At 38.7% G+C, this 19,978-nt stretch overlaps 3 protein-coding genes and 1 long non-coding RNA gene across 4 annotated transcripts; 2 read left to right on the forward strand and 2 right to left on the reverse strand.

Annotated features, from left to right (window-relative positions):
• Window positions 1-86: 86 nt before the first annotated feature.
• On the reverse strand, window positions 87-3,197 carry LOC140790309 (serine/threonine-protein phosphatase PP1-like). Its single transcript, XM_073140338.1, has 3 exons — window positions 2,784-3,197; window positions 1,275-1,834; window positions 87-598 (listed from the first exon to the last, which is right to left on the reverse strand). Exons 1-3 carry the CDS (start codon window positions 2,962-2,964, stop codon window positions 416-418), a joined length of 924 nt encoding a protein of 307 aa, XP_072996439.1. The 5' UTR covers window positions 2,965-3,197; the 3' UTR covers window positions 87-415.
• A 967-nt stretch (window positions 3,198-4,164) lies between these two features.
• On the reverse strand, window positions 4,165-5,438 carry LOC140790318 (uncharacterized). The gene is made up of 2 exons (XR_012109367.1): window positions 5,213-5,438; window positions 4,165-5,081 (listed from the first exon to the last, which is right to left on the reverse strand). It is a non-coding gene; the product is annotated as an uncharacterized lncRNA (long non-coding RNA).
• A 2,457-nt stretch (window positions 5,439-7,895) lies between these two features.
• On the forward strand, window positions 7,896-13,325 carry LOC140801889 (probable polygalacturonase). Its single transcript, XM_073157254.1, has 5 exons — window positions 7,896-8,594; window positions 9,641-9,761; window positions 10,517-10,765; window positions 11,166-11,319; window positions 12,579-13,325. Exons 1-5 carry the CDS (start codon window positions 8,169-8,171, stop codon window positions 13,102-13,104), a joined length of 1,476 nt encoding a protein of 491 aa, XP_073013355.1. The 5' UTR covers window positions 7,896-8,168; the 3' UTR covers window positions 13,105-13,325.
• Window positions 13,326-13,945: 620 nt separating this feature from the next.
• Window positions 13,946-15,992, forward strand: LOC140781571 (uncharacterized). The gene is made up of 3 exons (XM_073127615.1): window positions 13,946-14,420; window positions 15,289-15,410; window positions 15,512-15,992. The coding sequence occupies exons 1-3, from the start codon at window positions 14,288-14,290 to the stop codon at window positions 15,830-15,832; spliced, it is 576 nt and encodes a 191-aa protein (XP_072983716.1). The 5' UTR covers window positions 13,946-14,287; the 3' UTR covers window positions 15,833-15,992.
• The last annotated feature ends 3,986 nt before the right edge of the window (window positions 15,993-19,978 follow it).

Raw genomic sequence — 19,978 nt, forward strand, 5'->3', positions numbered from 1 at the left:
TATAGGCAGTTCTAAATTTATGGCAGCACATGAAAGCGAGTAGGAATTAATGATATAATGTACATACATATGACTTAGATTAGTGATTTGACTTGCATAGAATGGACAAATCATATCTTTAAAAGATAGTCTACAGTTACTATGCGGCCCACTGCTGGGCCAGTGGCAAAATATAGACTTTTGCTCGTAAAAAAAAGTTAACGAAAAATAATCAAATCTAATCAGATTTATGTACACAGATTGGGTCATTTACGCACTAAATTAGGATCATACATAATCTGCTGCAATATAGGGGGTTGCAAAATAATCTTTTTGGTAAATAATTTGAAGGGAGATCAATGCAAGCAGAGTTGCTTATGTTAATCTCTTATGCCTAAAGCTATACGGGCTGCTTCACCCGTGGAGATTAGCTCTTTTACTCCGTTCCATGTCCTCCTACCTTTCCTCTGTAAGGCTTCAGGATTTGAAAGGAGCAGAGAAGGCTTGCATCTACACTCATTAATGCACCAGCATTGTTGAACTCCCCACAGTAATTTGGGGCAGAAAATATCGTCACCAATTGCCGATCCGCAAAAAATTCATAGCCATCCTCCACAACCTGCTTCATTAAGAACTGTGCATTAGATTGTACATGAAAGTAATGAAAAGCTCCAGTTAGTCATCAAAGTTGGCATTGAAGATTTTTTAATCTGGTCAATTTGCATATCAGGGATATCACCACCTATTTAACATTATTTAACATTATTCTGGGGAAAAAGACAGAACTTCTATTAATATATTGGTGAAAAGAAAATATCTCTTATTTATTTACAAGGAATACTCTCTGAATGTTAGATTTTTCCATTAAATTAATATTTAGGTGGTTTTCGTGGAAAAGAAGGAAAAAGGGACAGATAAGAATTGTAGTTGGGTGAAGAAAAGGAAATATATTATCTAGAAGGGAGGTGGTTTCCTAATGGTTGGTAGCCAATCACAAGAAGCCAAACATTCAGCTACAGTAATATTTCTACAGTGGGCTGCAGAGAATCCGCTGTCGAGAAGTATCCAAATCAGTGTCATGTAGGAACTTGTGTAGAGCTGATAGGTACCATTTGCTTTACTACTAACAACTATGTCTACTTCAACTCTAAATAATTATTATAAATAAAATTATTTAATAATTTAATAGTTTTGCTCGACGGTGTGATTAGCTTAAATAAATAGCTCCATAATACAATGAGCACAAGGCTTGAGGCATAAAACTAAGTGACTTACTCAAAAACTAAAATACTAACCTGATGAGCGCGACAAATCAGATCAAGATCATGCTTTCTCAAGAACTCGGCCACCTTATCCGCTCCAAAAGTAAAAGACACCCCTCTATCATTCTCCCCCCACCCCTTGATCTCCTTATCAGGATCTGACCACAAGAGATCGCATAGCAACCCTTGGTCTGGTACGTCGACCGGCCTCTCAATCTCCCTTATCTGATCCATACTTTGTAGATCCGGCGACAAGCCTCCATGCATGCAAAAAATCTTGTCATCAATGACGGCGGCAACAGGAAGACAATTGAAGCAGTCGGTGAAGAGCTTCCAGAGACGGACACTGAATCGACGCTTGCATTCATCATAGAAGCCGTATATGCGATTAATGGAGGCACACTCGTGATTGCCACGGAGAAGGAAGAAGTTGTCAGGGTATTTGATCTTGTAGGCCAAGAGGAGGCAGATAGTCTCGATGCTTTGTTTACCTCGGTCGACATAGTCGCCGAGGAAGAGGTAGTTGGAGCTCGGTGGGAGGCCGCCGTATTCAAATAGGCGCAGGAGGTCGGAGAACTGGCCGTGGACATCACCTGGTAGAATGAGGTTATACGACAAGGGAGCTTCGTTTCATATTAAAATTTCTACTTCACATATAAGAATCCACAAAATGTAAAGAATGAATAGAATTCAAGTTCTTGGATTAGATAGTGCAAGTTATCCTAGATTTGTAAGAAAAAAAGTCAAACTTCAATCTTATTACATTCAAAATAAATCAAATTTCAATCATATCTCTAGCAGTGGAGATGCAGTTTACATGGACACGGTCATTTTGGGTGCTAGCTAACCACTACAAAGGTAGTTAATTTCAACATTGTGATAACTTATCAGCTTATCCAAGCTCTTACTATTAGATTACGAATCGAAATTTGTTTATCGTGCCCTAACACTCCCTATTGTGTTGCCTTTATAAATAAAGATACAAAATAAATGAGAACTAAATAAAATAGAGATTAAAAAGGGGTCTAATGATGTTTCAACTTGAGATCCGACTCTAATATTAAATCATTAATGGATCCAAAATATTAACTAATCGTGCCTCAACATTAACTAGATCATATTTCAATACACCTCGCAAATAAGTGAAAGAGATGAGGTTTTGGCAATTATCCAGTCGTGCAGTAGTATGCAAAAATCTTAACCCCTGCAGTTTGTTGCGCATCATAAAAATGCTTGCATCTGGTTAAATCTTACACGAATCAGCAACAAAACTAGCTACAAAAAAAATCATTAATTTGCAAGAAATCACAATAAACTAAGCAAACTTTGAGATTATTAAAAGCCAGATCTGGCGTCAAGGAATGATAGCTGCAGAATAATCGGATATCAAAAGGAAAAGAAAATTGCAAAATTACGAACGAAATCTTCAAAGAAAACATATCATCAACCTGGTTTATCTCAATCTATCTCAATGAATTCATCGGGTATCTTTAGATCTCAAGAACAGAGACAAAATAATACAAATCCAGTCGAGAATCTCACCACAAACATTAATGGGCGCCTCCAATTCGAGCAAATTAGGCTGCCCTAGAAAGATCTCCTTGGCTGCTACGCAGAGATTCCTTATCTCCGCTTCGCTTAGCTGAATCTTCTTGCCACTGGACTTGTTCTTCTTCCCTTCCAATAACCTCTCTATCAGATCATCCAAAGAACTCCCTTCCATACTTTTTGAGAAGGATTAAGTATTAAGAAAGAAGAGAGAAGACAACAAAAAAATAAAGAAAGCGTTTGATTCTCTCTTTTTATCAATAAAACGAAATAATAGCGAATGGGGAAGAGGAACCAAGGAAACGGATGGAAACCGGAGGTTGAGGGGATCAAGTGGACGGAAATGGGGAGGAGGGGTAGACGTCTCACCGCTTCATGCGCGTGCCATGGCATCCGGGCCATCCGTAGGACTTGGGCCCCACCGCTAACAATCCACCAACAGCCAATTGTGGTTTGGATAAGGTCAATTCCCTAAGCGGGAAAGGCCTTGAGAGAGGCCCAGTCGAGGACAAATAAGGCATGACGTTGGCCCACTACTTCATAAGAGTTAAAATTATGCTTCTCTCGCTATCTTCGCACGAGGGTCGAGGGCAGCCGACAGAGCACTTTGAAATAGTTTAATGGGCTTCTGGTTAAAATGATGCATTTAGTGGTGGAATTGGGCCATGATAACTAACTGATAAGATTATCTATTTGATTACCTAGTTGGTTAGGTTTGGGTTAATTTGCTAATCGTGCAATGTGTACGCTGGAATCTCATCTACTTGTTAAGATTCAAGTTGGGTTTTACAACCTAGGGATGGGATTTTTTTTACTAGTATAAAATGATGTAGCACTATTGTAGTAATACGCAAATTGCCAAAGCACAAAAAAATATTCAAAAATCAAACTCTATATGCATTCTCTAAATTACTACAAAGCATAGTTATCAATACCAAACTGTGCAATTCAGAAGAGTTTTTGCAAGTCGCATGAGTTGCTCATTTTTCTAAATTTTCTAGTTGTCCTTAATGATCAATAATTTCTATTATTTTGTTAAATATAATTAAGATATAATATTATACAAGTCATATGATGTACTTGAAATATTAGTTGAGAATAGCTAAACAAGTGAAGAAATTCAAATTTATTAGTTTTATACATATACTTTTTAGTTTTTCAATTATTTATAAAATATTAATATTTTAAAAAAAATGTAAGATATGCTTAAATAAACAGTATAGTTCTACCGAGTGACTCGCAGGTTAAACTAACTTTAACGTTCAGTCAGGATGTGATAACTATGCCGCAAAGAACACTTTTAGAATCACTGGTGGTTATTAGTTATAATCCGTTTGTGGATATCATGCAGAAGAAAAATAAATAAGATGTAAACTGATTTCGTAATCAAATATGTATCAACCACTATAAGCTTCACGTGTAAAATTAAACACGATCTAGTCATGAGATCGCAATCGAGAAGTCAACGTCTTTCCTCTCGCCTCGACTTCTCCCCGATGCTTCCAATCCTCCTAGCTCTCCGGCACTTACCCGTCGTGGCAGTTCCCCATCGGCTTAGTCTCCTCGATCTTGTCCACCAACTCCTTCATGTCCAGTCTCCTACCGGGATCCGTCTCGATGCGCGCAGTTCACGCCGATGCGTCACAACCGCTTCATCTCGGCCACCGCCGCCTTCGACTTACCGACGATTGCCGGCTCTAGTATCTCGGCCTGGCGTTCATCAGGGAGGGCCACGATGGCCCACCTGACGAGGTCGGTCCCACCCTTGGCGTTTTGCGAGTAATGGGAGGGGAGCTTCCGGTGAGGAGCTCGAGGAAGAGGACGCACACGTGGCGATTAGTCTGGGGTGCGATATGCTGACTTGTCTTTGGAGGCAACGGAATGATTGAGGAGGGGGAGGAGGCCGTGCCGCTCGCCATCACCGCCTTTAAGGCAGACCCCACGCTGCCGCTTCCAATCTAGGGGTGCAAATGAGCCGAGCCTGAGCGGGCCAGCTTCTACTTAGTCGAGATTTTTGTTTTGGCTTGGCTTGGTTGCATTCAAGTCGAGCCGAACTTTGAATGAGCCCCACCATCCCTCCACTAATCGTGTCTTTTGCAGCGGGGAGGCTGCCACCCTTGAGGAACTGGTCGATAGGAATGTGGCCGTCGTTGGAAATCGACAAGTGTCGTCTTCTGCTCCCCCTCGTTCCTCGACCTGGACAGCGATGGACGGCTCTCCCCTTTCCATTTCCCCTTCATCTCCCCTTCCGGATTTGAAATCGCCATTGGATCCAAATGGGACGGTCGGATCCTTTTCCGATAGATTCCGGCGTAAAGATTGGTTCAAAGATCGTTGTGCGAAAATGGCAAGGAATCATCACATATAACGAAAATTTCAATTAATAAATGAGAAAAGAAAATCCGAGAAGAGAGATCTCTTACCTAAATGCTATCACCTCTCAGAATCTCGAAGAAAAGAGAGAATACCGAGAGAAATGCTGGAGAGGCGCGAGAAGAAGAGGGGAGTAATACAAAGTAGTAACAACTGCTGTGGGAGGATACTTCTCGCCTCCTCAATCCCCAATTAAATACACATCATGCTTACATGTTTTCTCCCTCTCAAAAATGCGACAGGGAGAGAGTTCTGTTTGCATGTTTTCTCCCTCTCAAAAATGCGTCAGGTCGTTCGACAACAACCCGTACTTGTGTTACGTCAAAACCAGCGACGAGCTCGTTACTCTTCCGGATTCTTGCATTTCTCGTCGCTGGTTTTGACGTAACACAAGTACGGGTTGTTGTCGAACGACCTGACGCCGAACTTCCTGAAGCTCGGAGGCACCGGCCCCTCTAAGTCGTTGTTCGACACATTGGACGAGGCAAACAGAGGCGGGGCTACCACAAGAATCCGGCCGGAGAATTTGTTTCACTCCAAGCGCAACTCGATGAGCATGGTGGTGTCCTTGAAGAGGAAACGATGGAGCCGTTGAAGGCGTTGCCGTGGAGCCAGAGCTTCTTGAGATGCGTCGTGGCGTCGAAGAAGTCGTCTCGGATGGGGCCGGAGACGTGGTTATTGGAGAGGTAGATGGACTTGAGGGCGGGGAGGCGGTAGAAGGCAGGAAGGGCGCCGGAGAATGAATTGCCCGAGAAGCTCAGTGTGCGCAAATTCTTGATGTTGGACAGCGCGGCGATGTCGACGGTGCCCATGAGGCTCATGTTCGAAAGCCGGAGGCCCGTGACGGCGCCGTCGACGCTGACCCACGGGGGCGGGGAGCTGCATGGGGTGGAGGATTAGTAATTGGGTGTCCATAAGGAGAGGTAAGTGGCGTTGGTGAAGGAGTTCTTCAGGCGGAGGAAGGCTTCGGCGTCAGACATCGATACCCCACCGGGAAGGAGGAGGTGGAGGAGGAGGACGACGACATTGACCGTGGGTGGAAGGTGATGGGAGCTAGGCCGCGGTTTAGCGTCGGCCTATTCTGTTTGGTTCCTTTTTATCTCCTCGATGACCATAGATAGTTTTCTGGAGGAAGGAAAGGAGATGGACAGAGAGAGTACTAAGATTAGTAATAGTAAGAGAACGGAAGACAACGCGGAGGTGATGGCATTCAGATTCAAATGTACAGGTAACAGCGCAGTGGTTAGAAGAAGCCAGTTCAAAAGGAGAAGGTGAGTCACTAATGATATTTTTGAGCTCTAGATATTAAATTTACCTCAATTTGGAGAATGGGCAAGCAGAGAGTCTAAAGCCTTGTGGAATTTTTGCTTATTCTACAAGCTTACAGTAATCAATAACTAGTTAAAAGGGCATATGACCGTGATCATGAGGTACGTTATCGGTACATTCTAAGCCTTTTCCCTTAATCGCATTGTTATTTGTAATTCATATATTGGGTATCTGAATAAATCTTCTTAGTTAATGGGCTATAGCTGATCAAATCCTTAAGTCATAGTTAGCCATTTTCGACGTATACGCATGCAATCCACCAATTTCAAAATTCTTTCGCACTAGAATTAATTTGACTCCCGGGACAGTAGATAGCAGAGTAACTCTTCATGCCATCCACCATTATGCTACAGGGACTGTCTCCAAACAAAAGATTCATTGACAATCTTTGTCATTTACTAACTCTTCATGCCAAGCAACATTCAACATTGGAGCAGCGTTTGACATCCACTAAATTATGCATTACTAGGTATTAAATCTTTAGGTCATATTTGATTAGTACATAAGCCTCTCTTATTTATAAATTATTATTATTTCTTATAAATAGTATTTAAATATTTTTTATCTTCGTGAGGATTAGACACATATTTCCTTACCAAAATATACATAAATTATTTATTCACGATAAATCTAGGCCTTAATCTATAACTTGAAACCAGAGAGTCCTTTATTAATTGTTATATGTATATAGCTGAAATGCCTCTGTGGTAGTACTTGAGACCTGCAAAATTTTGGATACATAACCTAACTTGTTTAGCATTGAAGAAAACTTTGAATATTTTCTCATCGATCCAATATATGGGTACAGGAGAATCTATTTGTCCTTATCATTTGCCTAACGAAAGCTTTGCCTTAGCTACCTTAATAGAGTAATTCTCACTTCAAAACTATCAGTATCACAAGGTAGGATGACAAAGTTGACAACACAACCAACCAACATATATGATGTAGAATTTATGAAATTCCACCTAACTTAAAACCTCAACTTCCAACAAAATATATTCCCCATCTAATGTGTTACTGCACTTTGCGAGTCTTCTCTACCAACTAGGGCATGTTAGGTAGAGATATTTACTTAATTAATTTGTCAAATACTAGATAAATACTCAGGAGTTACATCTATAATTTTGGTAACCGTTGAACTAAATTGTTTAAGGAAAGTCCAACTACTTATCAACACCCCATTTCTTTTAAAGTCCATACATTGCATGTCTTCCATTAATTAATTTGTCAAGTTGATTAGATAATAATTAAAGCTCACAACCAACATTTTACCGCATAATGAAAAGGTCATTAGAGAGAGAGAGAGAGAGGTCCCAATCTTGACAAGCTCCCTGCCGTCCGATCTAGATCCTAGTGCAACTACCGTTGTCTTCTTTACGAGGAGGGTATTTATGTCAATTCACAATCGTCTTCTTCACCGAAGGCACCAATGACCAACCTCGACTTTACGCCTCACTCCACGTCCCGTCCCTTTTTTTAAACTCCAATCCTTCTCCCCCATGGCCAAAATAGTAGCTTTCGAAACCTTAGTCTCCTTCCTCCGATCTCGATCTCTCTCCGCTTCTCTCCGTAACTGTCAAGTCGTTCCTTCCAAGATCCACCAATCGATCCGAATCGCCTCGCCCTACAGAATAAAGTAGATTTCGATTCGTTCACTTCGAATTCTTCGGTCCGATGGTTGAGATCTTCTCCTCCGGTGGTAGGTTTTACTTCCAGCAGCAGAGGAGATGGCTGCGTGCGTTCTTCTCGTCGCACAAGACCCTCCTTGCGGTTCTCTGGGTCGTTGGAGTCACCTCGGTGTTCATATGGCAAAGTAGCTCTATAAATGTAATTAATATCTTTCGGCCGGCGTCGGCCCCGAGGCCGGTGCCGAGGCTGAGGGCGGCTGCGTACAATTTGACGGATTTCGGAGGAGTCGGAGATGGGAAGACGCTGAACACAGAGGCGTTTGAAAGGGCAGTGGCTGCGATAGCCAGGCTTGCGAAGAAGGGCGGCGGGCAGCTCAACGTGCCCCCTGGGAACTGGTTGACGGCGCCGTTCAATCTTACGAGTCATATGACTCTCTTCCTTGCGGAGGGTGCTGTGATTCTTGGGATACAGGTGAAAAGTTTTGAATCATTTTAAGTTTAGGCGGAATTGTTTGATAATGATATGCCAATAATCAGGGATTTTGATAATTTTCCTCCCAGTTTTATGATATTATGCATCAGCCATCCAAATCAAGTCCTCCGGTGAAGATAAAAATGAGTTTTAAGTTAGACGATGGCCTTTATAGACTTTCGCATTATTTTTTGCCGGAAAGAGTGAAGACACTTCAAAAGTAGTGATCAAGGACGTCGGTAGGTTATTTGCCAATTTTTGCTTGAATAGCGATTCACGTCATGCAGTCTTATCTGATCTTCATTTGCATTTATTAATACTCTTTAGGACAGGGAAGTGGTTTATGACGATTGGAAAGTGCCATATGTCTTTCATGACTATGCTCGGAGAGTATTAGGGCTTGTATCTTTGACCAATCTTCTTTCTAACTCTGCTATTTGGTATATAGTACTAGCTCAGAGTAATGTTACCTAAAAGTTGGTAGATCAAAGAATATTACCAGAAGGAAGTCTGGAAGAAATCTTGAAATATGGAGAAAGAATACAGATCTAGTAATGTAAGCAGAGGAACAACTGGATGCAACAATTCTAAAATTGGCAAGGAGCAAGGAGATCGTTGACTAAACATACCTTTATTCTAATTGGGAACCTAGTCACATTTATGAATTGATTAAGTTGTGGGGCACGTTGAGGCTACATTTAACACAAAGGAAAAGAAAATCCGTTTATATACTGAAGCAAAATGCCCTCCTATTTTATTTCTTCATTTTTTTGGTAAGATTTAATTTAGTTTTCTGAGTAACACCTAGAGTCTAATGATTTACATAGTAATGTTGTTTGAAATTGCAAAGCAAGGAAGCACAGTTCATTATTGGTTTGAATTTCCTCATTGGTGGAAATTTCAATTTTTCTTAATAAACTGCATGAATTTACTACGAAATGATGGTTGTTTCAATTCTAGTCACTCCTTTGGATCCCTTATTTGCTAGTGTATTTGTTAAGATGCACAGCATTTAACTACTACTACTATTTCATGCCCTATAACAGGATGAGAGGTATTGGCCATTATTGCCTCCATTGCCATCTTATGGTTATGGACGTGAGCATAAGGGGCCTCGATATGGGAGTCTTATTCATGCTCAAAATTTGAAGGATGTGGTTATAACAGGTCAGCTTCTTACTTATCCTTCCATTTGGTCCTTTTTATTTCCTTATGCTTCTTTCTTTACTGGCAAAATGCACCGTTCGAGCTTCTGAGAAATTCATTAAGCAAATTAAACTAGATGATAAATTACTGAAAAGAATATTTTTGTCAAGCTTAGAGATATAGTTTAGTAAGGAACTAGTAAATCTCTGGATAAATGAAAAAAAAAGAAAGAAACAAAATAGGGAGGCTATTCTTTGAAGAGGGGTTCAATCAGTCGATGCCTCTAGTATCATTGGTTCAAGTCAACCTAAAATGAAGTCTAAGCTCGTTCTAATCAGACCAGAATCAGATTCTTTTTATGTTTCCTGAAAGCAAATACAAGGCAGGGGATATGTTTGCCTAAATTGCTGGAGTCTCTTAGAAGTGAGTAAAACTTGATCCAGTTGGTAGCAAGAATAATTCTTTGTTGACCCCCCCCACTAACCAGTCACTTAGATGTTTTATTTGGGACTGAAGGCTTGTTTGTTGTTGTCGTCGTCTTCATCGAAGTTTATTTCAAACATTCTTTGAATCGAATGGAAACTAAGTTAAATCGTATCATTTGTCTTAAATAGCCCTTAATGCCCTTAGTTAAATCACCTTGTATTTGTAGATGTTTTTGTGTTCCAGTTGTTTTTAAGTTGTGTGGTTTTTTAACTCGATATTCACTTTTTATTGATGAACAAGATTGCGGTGATTGATTGGTCGTGCTATCTTATCCTTGATTTTGTCAACAGGACATAATGGTACCATAAATGGTCAAGGTCAAGCTTGGTGGACTAAATACCGCCAAAAAATACTCAATTACACAAGGGGCCCTCTTGTTCAGCTCATGTGGTCCAAGGATATCATCATTTCCAACATAACTCTTCGTGATTCTCCATTCTGGACGCTTCATCCATATGACTGCAAGAATGTGACCATCTCAAATGTGACCATCTTGGCTCCGGTTACTGGAGCTCCCAACACAGATGGAATAGATCCAGGTATCTATACAGCGTAGGTGCTGTGACCATTCCTATGTTATGGAGAATAGGATAATGCAGCTGCACTATTTGATTAACTAATTTTTAGGAACTTCCTTATAGTTTGTTCTCTCTGTAGCTCTGCACACCATGTTTGCTTGGATAGTTTTATCTAATAGTAAAAGATGTGAACCTGATTCTCGAAGGTTACCATGACATGAGTGATGCGTCCCCTTTTATCTTTTGCATCCTACTTCCTAAGCTTCTCGTTGCATTTTTGTACTAAAATCATAAGCACAGAAATATAAAATCCTGCTACTCTCATAAGCATGATGATTAACTGTAAAAGTTTCATGATACTTCCATCATCCCTTTTGTTTATAGCCTTTCAAAGTCTGACTTGTTCATGTTGTGGATGCAGATTCTTGTGAGGGTATGGTGATAGAAAATTGTTACATATGTGTTGGTGATGATGGGATAGCAATAAAGAGTGGTTGGGATCAATATGGTATTGCATATGGGCGTCCATCTACCAATATTTTAATCCGCAATGTCACAGTTCGTTCTGTGGTGAGGTGAGATATTTATTGAGCATTTCATGTCATCTGGATAAGCATGCAAGTTTCTTAACGACATTCAGCAATGGGCATGCTATCATTGGAGCAGCAAGACATGTAGCATATTATATTAAAATTTTAACTATTGAAGTATAAAACATATTGTTTGGGCAAGGTGCAGGCCTTCTCAAATTTTAGTTTTTCTTTTGCCAGACCCATAAATTGAATATGCTTGCATATATGATTATTAGGCCTGTCAATACTCTTATGTGATAGAACTTTAAAAATAGGTGATAGTCCTATTATCTCAAGCCTGGCCATATTATTTTGTACTGTATAATAGGTTCTTTGATGCTTGCTCTCTGACCTATCATTCATCTCATCATGATACTTGGATTATCTTGCTCTTCTGTCTTTTGGAGTCGGTTTGAGAGATCTTAGCCTGATAGGTGAGGCTGGGTTTTTTATATTTAGGCCTGCTCAATTTTGAGCTGAAGACACACTAATATCTTTAAAGTCAGGTCAGTTTTGCCCACCCAAAATTATTCGGGCTTAGAGTTGGTTTGGATTGAAACCAGCCAGACAAGTGAAATGTTCAGGTTTAATTTCAGATAAATGAATATTTCTTATGTAACAATTTGTATTTAATTTGAAATAATGAAATATTGACCGGGGAACATAAAAGTTAAAGTTTGTCCCCTTTAACAGAAGACCCTCGCCTTAACAGTGTGCATATGTCCATATTGAGATGTATCAATATTTCCCAAATCAATCTTTATCAAGCTGTTAATTTGCACTAGCTAGCTCTACATAATTACAGATATTTCTACGTAAATTTGTGTACTTCATAACTACAGATATTCCTACATAAATTTGTGTAATCTTTGTTAATAGGTTGCTTCTTTTTTTCCCAGAGCATTCATTTCGTAAATTGTCTTTCCCCTGTAGTGCTTTGAGAAATCAATTGATGCTAACAGCTGATATCTTGAAAATAAAAAACGGAATTACCTTGGGCTCATGAGACCTCATTTGTTTATCCCAGTTCAGTACTATGAAAAATTATTAAGCTAGATATTATAGCTGTATTATAGGAGATCTGTTTTCAGGCCAATAGAGAGTCTCCACAGATGGTCACTTAATTAATTTTGTTTATCAGGATGGGTTTGAGAGCTGTAATTTTGCATTTCTAGCTATTTTTTCGTCGACCATGTTTCAAATTCAATGAGCTATTTGAGTGGCTTAACATTGTTCCTGAAGTCGTTATTGTGGATGCACAGTGCTGGAGTATCAATAGGCAGTGAGATGTCAGGTGGAGTTTCAAATGTTACTGTAGAAAACCTTCATGTTTGGGAGACAAGACGTGCTGTGAGGATCAAGACTGCCCCTGGAAGAGGGGCCTATGTTCACAACATCCTCTATCGGAACCTGACCTTTGATAATGTCCGTGTTGGAATTGTGGTGAAGACTGATTATAACGAGCACCCTGACGAAGGCTTCGATCCGAAGGCTGCCCCAGACATTAAGAACATAACCTTCATAGGGATCCATGGGCAGGGCGTACGAGTACCAGTGCGGATTCAGGGGAGTGAAGTGATACCCATAAAGGAGGTCAGTTTCCAGGATATGTCTGTTGGTATAACCTACAAGAAGAAGCATATCTTTCAATGCGCCTTTGTCGAGGGGCGTGTCATTGGCTATGTTTTCCCTGCACCCTGCGAGAACCTAGATATTTACGATGAGAAAGGACGACTAGTTAAACGTTCAGTATCACAGAACAGCACCGACATTGATTATGATTTCTGAATAATACGAATTGCCCTTCCATTTTCAAGGCCAGAGAGATGCTGGATGGTTTTTTTTTTCTTTCAAAGTTATCACCTTATCAAGAATTTGTAGTTGTACTCCAGTTTTTCTATTCATTCTTTCCCCTTGTTTACTTTTGCTCTTGTATATAGAGAATATTCAGTTGCTTATACTGCTGGGATATCAGGCCATGCATGAGCATGTTGCGGCCTAGCAGCTTTTGATTTTCTTGTCACTCTAGAGATAGTCCATTATAGATATTGACAACTAAGGGGAAATAAATGATAGGGTCTTTATGAAAAATAGACAATAATTCAAAGGGTCTAAATATAATCATCCCTATATTTAATCTCTTCTGCACTCTATTTTTATTTAGGGCATTGCTTCTTGCTCTCATAAAAGTCTTTGCATTGACATTCATGAGATATAAACAATGGGTTCTATGTGAAAATAGATAATGCTTAAAATGGTCCAAGTGTAATCATCTCAATATTTAATCACTTTGCACTCTACTTTTGGTTAGGTGTTACTTCATGTTCCAGTAAAAGTCTGCAGCTTAAGCTAGTACACTGACATTCATGAGGAATAAGTGAAAATAAGGTAGAGTAAACACTGAAGCATCAGCAAGGGTTGAGAGGACCTCTTGGAGAGACAGTAGCCATTATGGATAGGTTTTCTCCAAGTTGTGTTTAATTGCTAGATTAAGTGGATTTGTGCATATGTTTTAGCTTTGCGAAGGCTCGGCAGATATTTTCATTAAATCCAAGACTAATATAATAATTATAGTCTGACACACATAATGAGAGGGGGAATAAAATGATGATCATTTGGCACAATTCTCACGCCTAACTAAAGTAGACAAAACTATCTAGGCAAAGGGCATACCATCTCCTACTGGAGAACCAAGTGAGGAGAGAGAGCAATACATTCTACAGCCTTAAAGATCTTGTTTGCTTTGAGTTTAAAAACTCTTCTCAACTAGTTTAATTTTTTTTTATATCTAATTAAATTTACTTTAAAAATTTAAGACTAAGAAGTAAAACTATCTAATTAAGTTTAGAGCTTAGTCTCAGACCAATCAAGAACTATAAGCATGCCCATTAAATTGGGCTTTACTTATATAGTTATATAGTTATACCACTATTTTCTTCTTTCTCTCCAACTCTCTCTCTCTCTCACTGGGATGGATTCTACCAAAAAGGCTTCGCAGATCGTAGCGCTGTTGGACCTGAAGCCTCACCCAGATGGAGGATTCTTCTTGGAGACCTTCAGGGATTACTCCATCACTCTCTCTAAGTCTCAACTCCCACCTCACTGTAAGCATCCATTAGGTTCCTCCTGTTCACTGCTTTGAAGATTAATTTGTGATTGAGAGTTCCTCTTACCTGCTAAAATTTTGCTAGAAATGATCTTCTACAGTATATATCTTTTGGTTTTCGGATTGATTGCTGATATAGGTCCCTTTAATATCTAATTTGATCTAATCATCTCATTTAGGGCTTTTCCCCATCCCATCTATTCACTGAATCTATGGAGAAAGTTAGTGATTTCTTGATCATGGCATTGTATTCTTAAAAATCATCCGTGCTGTGGATTACTGTTCAGCTTTCTTCGATTTTGATCTCTTGTGAGTATGAGTTGCTACTTAGACTGTCTAAATTTGCCTAATTTATGGTAACCTCTATTTTTTTTTTCTAATACTATAGTTCCTTTTTGAACACATGAAGTACTTTGTTTGGTATTCTTATTGTCATGGAAGCATCTCATTGAAGTGGGAATTGAAGGATTTGTATGTTTTGTTAGGGTTTAAGATCAGTGTATCACAGAAGATGTTCTATTGATATCACCTAGGATTACTTTGCCCATTTGCGTTATCAGCCATAGACATTGACACCCATTCAATCAAATAAGTTGCATGTGAGACCGCTTCCTGCTTAATTATGTCACTCTCTTTGTAAACGTAGTCATTTTCTGATTTCAGACATACCTTACTGTCAATTAAGTCTTGCTCATCCAAGATAAGCTTTGATGTAAGCATATCCAATTTCTCCTGTGGATTAAATACTAAGTACTAACTCAAATTCTGACATCAGGCTTTCTAGGAGACACTTATCTCTTATGATTGCAGTTTTAGTTTATTGCCTTATGAGCATATGCAACAACTAACTTAAGTTTAACCTCTAGATAAGGTGGATCGGGCCGTAAGCAGTTCGATTTATTTCTTGCTTCCATCAGGGGGTATTGCTCACCTTCATCGCATCCCTTGTGCCGAAACCTGGCACTTCTACATGGGAGACCCCCTCACGGTTTGTACTGCGTTCCATCTATTGATATAGATTGCATTTACAGAAGTGTATTTGTCCTACTTCATAAAGTGCTGATATTTTAATCTGTCACTCTTCTTCAGGTATTTGAGCTATACGATGATGGCCGCATTAAGCTTACCATCGTTGGACTGGACCTAGAAGCTGGCCACCAGCCACAGTACACAGTTCCACCAAACATATGGTTTGGCGCATTCCCGACCTTGGATGTCGAATCCTCATCATCTGATGGAAGTGTTCTCAACAAAGCACCAACCAGAGATCCTGAGCTGCATTATTCTCTGGTTGGTGTCACCTGTGCTCCTGCCTTCCAATTCGACGACAATGAGTTAGCAACGCGTGATGAGCTGAAGGCTCTTGCTCCCGCTGCCGAACCCTTCATCAACTACCTCATTCCTTCCTAGATGAATCAAGTCGTTAATGCTTTGTTCATGCAAATGATTTCTTGGCCCCTTCACTCTTTTACGACATGAGTATTGCATGTTATGTGACCAGAAGTTCTTGTTAAACATCTTTATGTGAGCTACATAGTGACTGAAATGAGCAAAGTTGATTTGAAATTCAGTTTCATTATACTTCACAGTAGGGCAATAAGATGGTCTGGCATGAACTCTAGCTTGATATCAGCGGCGTAGTGAATCAGCTATTACCAATTAAGTCATAAGCTTTTGGATAAACTGATGTATCACATCCCTGTACTAGTCAATCAGGAAAGCAAAACTTGAATAGGTCGACGAATTAGGCTGCTGATAACTTCCGATGAGCAATTGAAGAAGTCATAGACGATTTTTGTTCCTTAATTGACAACAAAAATGACATATTCCTTGCAGATATGGTCAAGCTTAAATCATGTCGTCTTTGAATTGCTCAGGAATAATGGATTTTCTATGGTGGAAAAGTATTTCGCAATCCTTCAAAGCAAAGACCAAAAAAAACTTTCATTGTTCTTTACCAAATCTCTTGACTAGAGTGAAAAATTGCATATTCCCATGATATAACTTTCTAAAAAAACTAAAAAATGGTTGTGTAGGAAAAAATAACTATCTGTTCACATAAGCTTATTGCTAATTGCCCCAATTTGTCCCAAACTAAGGTGGTTTAAGTAGTTGCAATCATGCAACAGTGGCAAAACCCTCTTGATTATGTCTCCAATCACTTAACATTTGTATTTCCTAAATGGTAATAATAAAAATTGCAACCTCACACAAGAAAAACAAAACACAAATAACTCCTTAAATATTGAGATACTTAGGCCTCAAACTTTTAGCTAATATAATAAGATGTTTAATCTAGGCTTCAAGTTATGTGCATCGCTGAACAAATACTCCGAATCAAATGCCGTCGAGACCTGATCCAAACCGTCTCGCTGCCGAGTTGCTCTTCTAAGTCAACCGCACTGTAGAACCATCAATCGCACTGTCAAACTATTAACCCATCAACCAATTTTTTTTATAATATTATTTGGAGTCAAAGTAGAAGAAAAGACATTCTTAATTATGGATAATCTTTAGTAGAGTTTATAGCCACTACACAAATGAGCGATGATGGCCTGCAATAATTAGTATGCTTTGTTGTCCATGAACAGCAAGCTGTAATAATACACCCGTCTCGCACTAAGGACCACCCTGGCTTTTTATGAACTAATGGACGGAGGATATTGAGCCAAACCTTTTGAGCACACTTGTCCTTCCACGTTTGTCTACACTATTCTCGAGGGTCTGACTCCTAAAGATGCGAACAGACGCTATTCACATTGTCGGATAAGTTTCGCGGATAGTGGGGTTTTGGTTGTCGAACAAACGTTATTCACGTAGATAACGTGAACCCCCCGTTTGGAGTCCCATCTCCATCTCGAATCCCGTGTAACAGTACACAACACAGCGCATTTCGCTAGGCGAAGAGGACTGCCACCTGCTTCCGCCACGTATCTACGAAGAGCATTTTAAATGTGGGAATAAAATCATAAATTGTGGATAATAGTTTGCCGAAATTTTAAGCAAAATAGTTCGACTTTTTTAATTTAAGATAAAGTTTACTCCACGGAGTTTAGCTTTATTTTATTTTATCTTTATATGCTTTAAATTTAATCACTTAACTCTTTTTTTTTCGTCCAGATCAATTAAAACTGTTGGTAAGAGCTGCAACTTAGTCTGAATAAGAAAAGGGTAGTACACGTGGGTATAATAAAATCTGATCAAATTATAGGAGGATAAGTATAAATTAATTTTAAATTTATTAGAGGAGTTTTTACATTTTTAGAGTAATAAATTGAACTATTTTTTTTAATAGTAGTTTCTCACGCATAGTTATGAAGCATATAATATTACTGAAAGAACACCTTGGTGAAAAACTCGCCAATTTCACCAATAGGTGATTAATCAATAAAAATATATATTTTTTGAAATATTAATCTTCTTTGAGACAAGTAAAAAATAACAAGCATTAGAACAATTTAGAATTAGGAAGATATACTAATATTACATCCTGGTCTTATTTTCTTTCACGGTCAGAGTTTTATGAAGTCAATTTGTATACTTCAAAATAGTGTATATTGTTCACTTAAGGATGACGCAAATAAAAGTGAAATATTATCTTCTCAAGTCATTCCTATCAGACTCTTTGTTAGGGTTTCTTCCTTCTTTTTTTCTCCTGTAAATAATTTTTCTGTGTTGCCATTAAATGATTTCCTCCCTCGGATGCTTTGTTTACGAGGGAAGAGGCTTTTTGCTTCCCCATGAGTTTTCTTTTCTATTTCATTTCCTTTCTCTTTCCTCACTAGCTTGTTTGTGTGTCATGAAGAGTTCATCTATTATGAGTGGGTGGCTTTATTTCACCCCACTCGTCTCCTGACTTTATTTACTCGGTGTCTCTTCGTCTCTACCGTGTTGAGTGTTGTTGTCATTGTCTCCTCCTCTCTCTCGTTCCACAGGGGGAGATGAGAGAGGAGAGGGTAACATTTTTTTTCTCTTTTTTTTCTCTACTTGTCGCAACCAATGATCTTGCTTGGCATGCAGCTCTACCATAGTGATCTGATAGGTGGATGCAAGTTGGGGAGGCCCTCCTCATCTTTCACCTGCTATCTTTTATCGAGGTAGCATGTAGTTGTAACGGTGAGGGCCAAAGGATGTGGGTGACGCTATGGCAATTTGGGTTTGGCTAGGGAGAAGATTGCTAGATTTTATCACTAATGCCACCTTGAGATGACACATCGTCGAATACTTAGCTTGGATCCTCTCATATTTAGTTTTCCAATTAGAGGAAGCATTTTCTTTTTTTTTCTTTTTCCTTATTGTAGATTAAGATTTTATCACTTCAGAGACTTTTCAGGGATACATAGGATTGAGTAACGAAATTGCACGCTGAGTTTAAGCCCTCTACCCCCACGAATCCCTCAGCAACTCCTATTAAGATCAAAGTTGCTACTAGTTTCAGTTCAAATGCGGTGATATTTTAACTCAATATTCAACCTACGTATTGAAACTAAATTTAACAAATAGTTTTTTTTAAAATAATAATAATCAAAATGCATGTGCTACTGCAGCAACCGCGAGAATTCGGGGATCTCGAGACGATGACTTTTGATATTAAAAATTAAACCTGCAAACCCAATATTATTAAAAGCAACAATTGATCTAATCTCGGACCTTTGATTAGTGCCATGCCTCATCAGTCATCAGGTAGTATAATAAGAAAGAAATTCCCATAAATTAGGAGGTATTAAAAGAAAACAACAAAAGAAATAACGTTTAGTGTTTCTGATGCCGTATGAGATTATGCCACTTGACACTCGCCAATTATCTAATTAAGATCACGTGCATTCGCGGGTGTCGGCGGGCCACGATAACTAAGCCCAAGGGAACGACAAAAACGTGAGAAGAACGAGTTTTTTTTTTTCTTCTTTTTTCTCATTATTATTATTATTATTATTATTATTTAAGTACAATAATATTATGCGTTCAATTAAGTCATTGTCCTTTGCTACGCTGTTCAAGTCTCTTGCAATCTCTAAGCGGTGCTGCCATTAATGACTAAAAGGGAAACTTGTCTTAGGGCCCACTTTTTATCTCCTCTATTTTATTTTTTTAAGTTTAAATATTTATATTTTTGTTATTTGTTTGATATCTCGTTTTAATATTATCCGTCTATATTCAACTAAGTGTTAGCTTCTTTTATTGGCATCCTAACTCTCTTTTTTTCTTCTATTCATGTATATTAAAATATATCTGTTACTTTAAAGTTAAATAAAAGACTTCTATATAAAAAAGTAAGTCGATTTGTTACACGAGCAATGATTCCATACTAACAAATTAGTTATTGAAAATAATTTTCATCATTGGATAAATTAAAGGGTATATAAGACACTTTACATATGTGATTAAATTAATTAATAAAAAAATTAGAATTTAAGTATTTTCTTAGCTTATTCTTATAATTGTTTTCTTAATAATAGGACCGTCAAATTCTACCAATTTATTATTATTTTTAATTTTAATTAAAAAAAATAGATAGCTAAGAGAGAAATGAAATATGACTAATTTATCCTTACAATT

Source organism: Typha latifolia, chromosome 1 (assembly GCF_019914945.1).
Source record: "Typha latifolia isolate L0001 chromosome 1, TyphaL0001v2, whole genome shotgun sequence".
NCBI classification, from domain to species: Eukaryota; Viridiplantae; Streptophyta; class Magnoliopsida; order Poales; family Typhaceae; genus Typha; species Typha latifolia.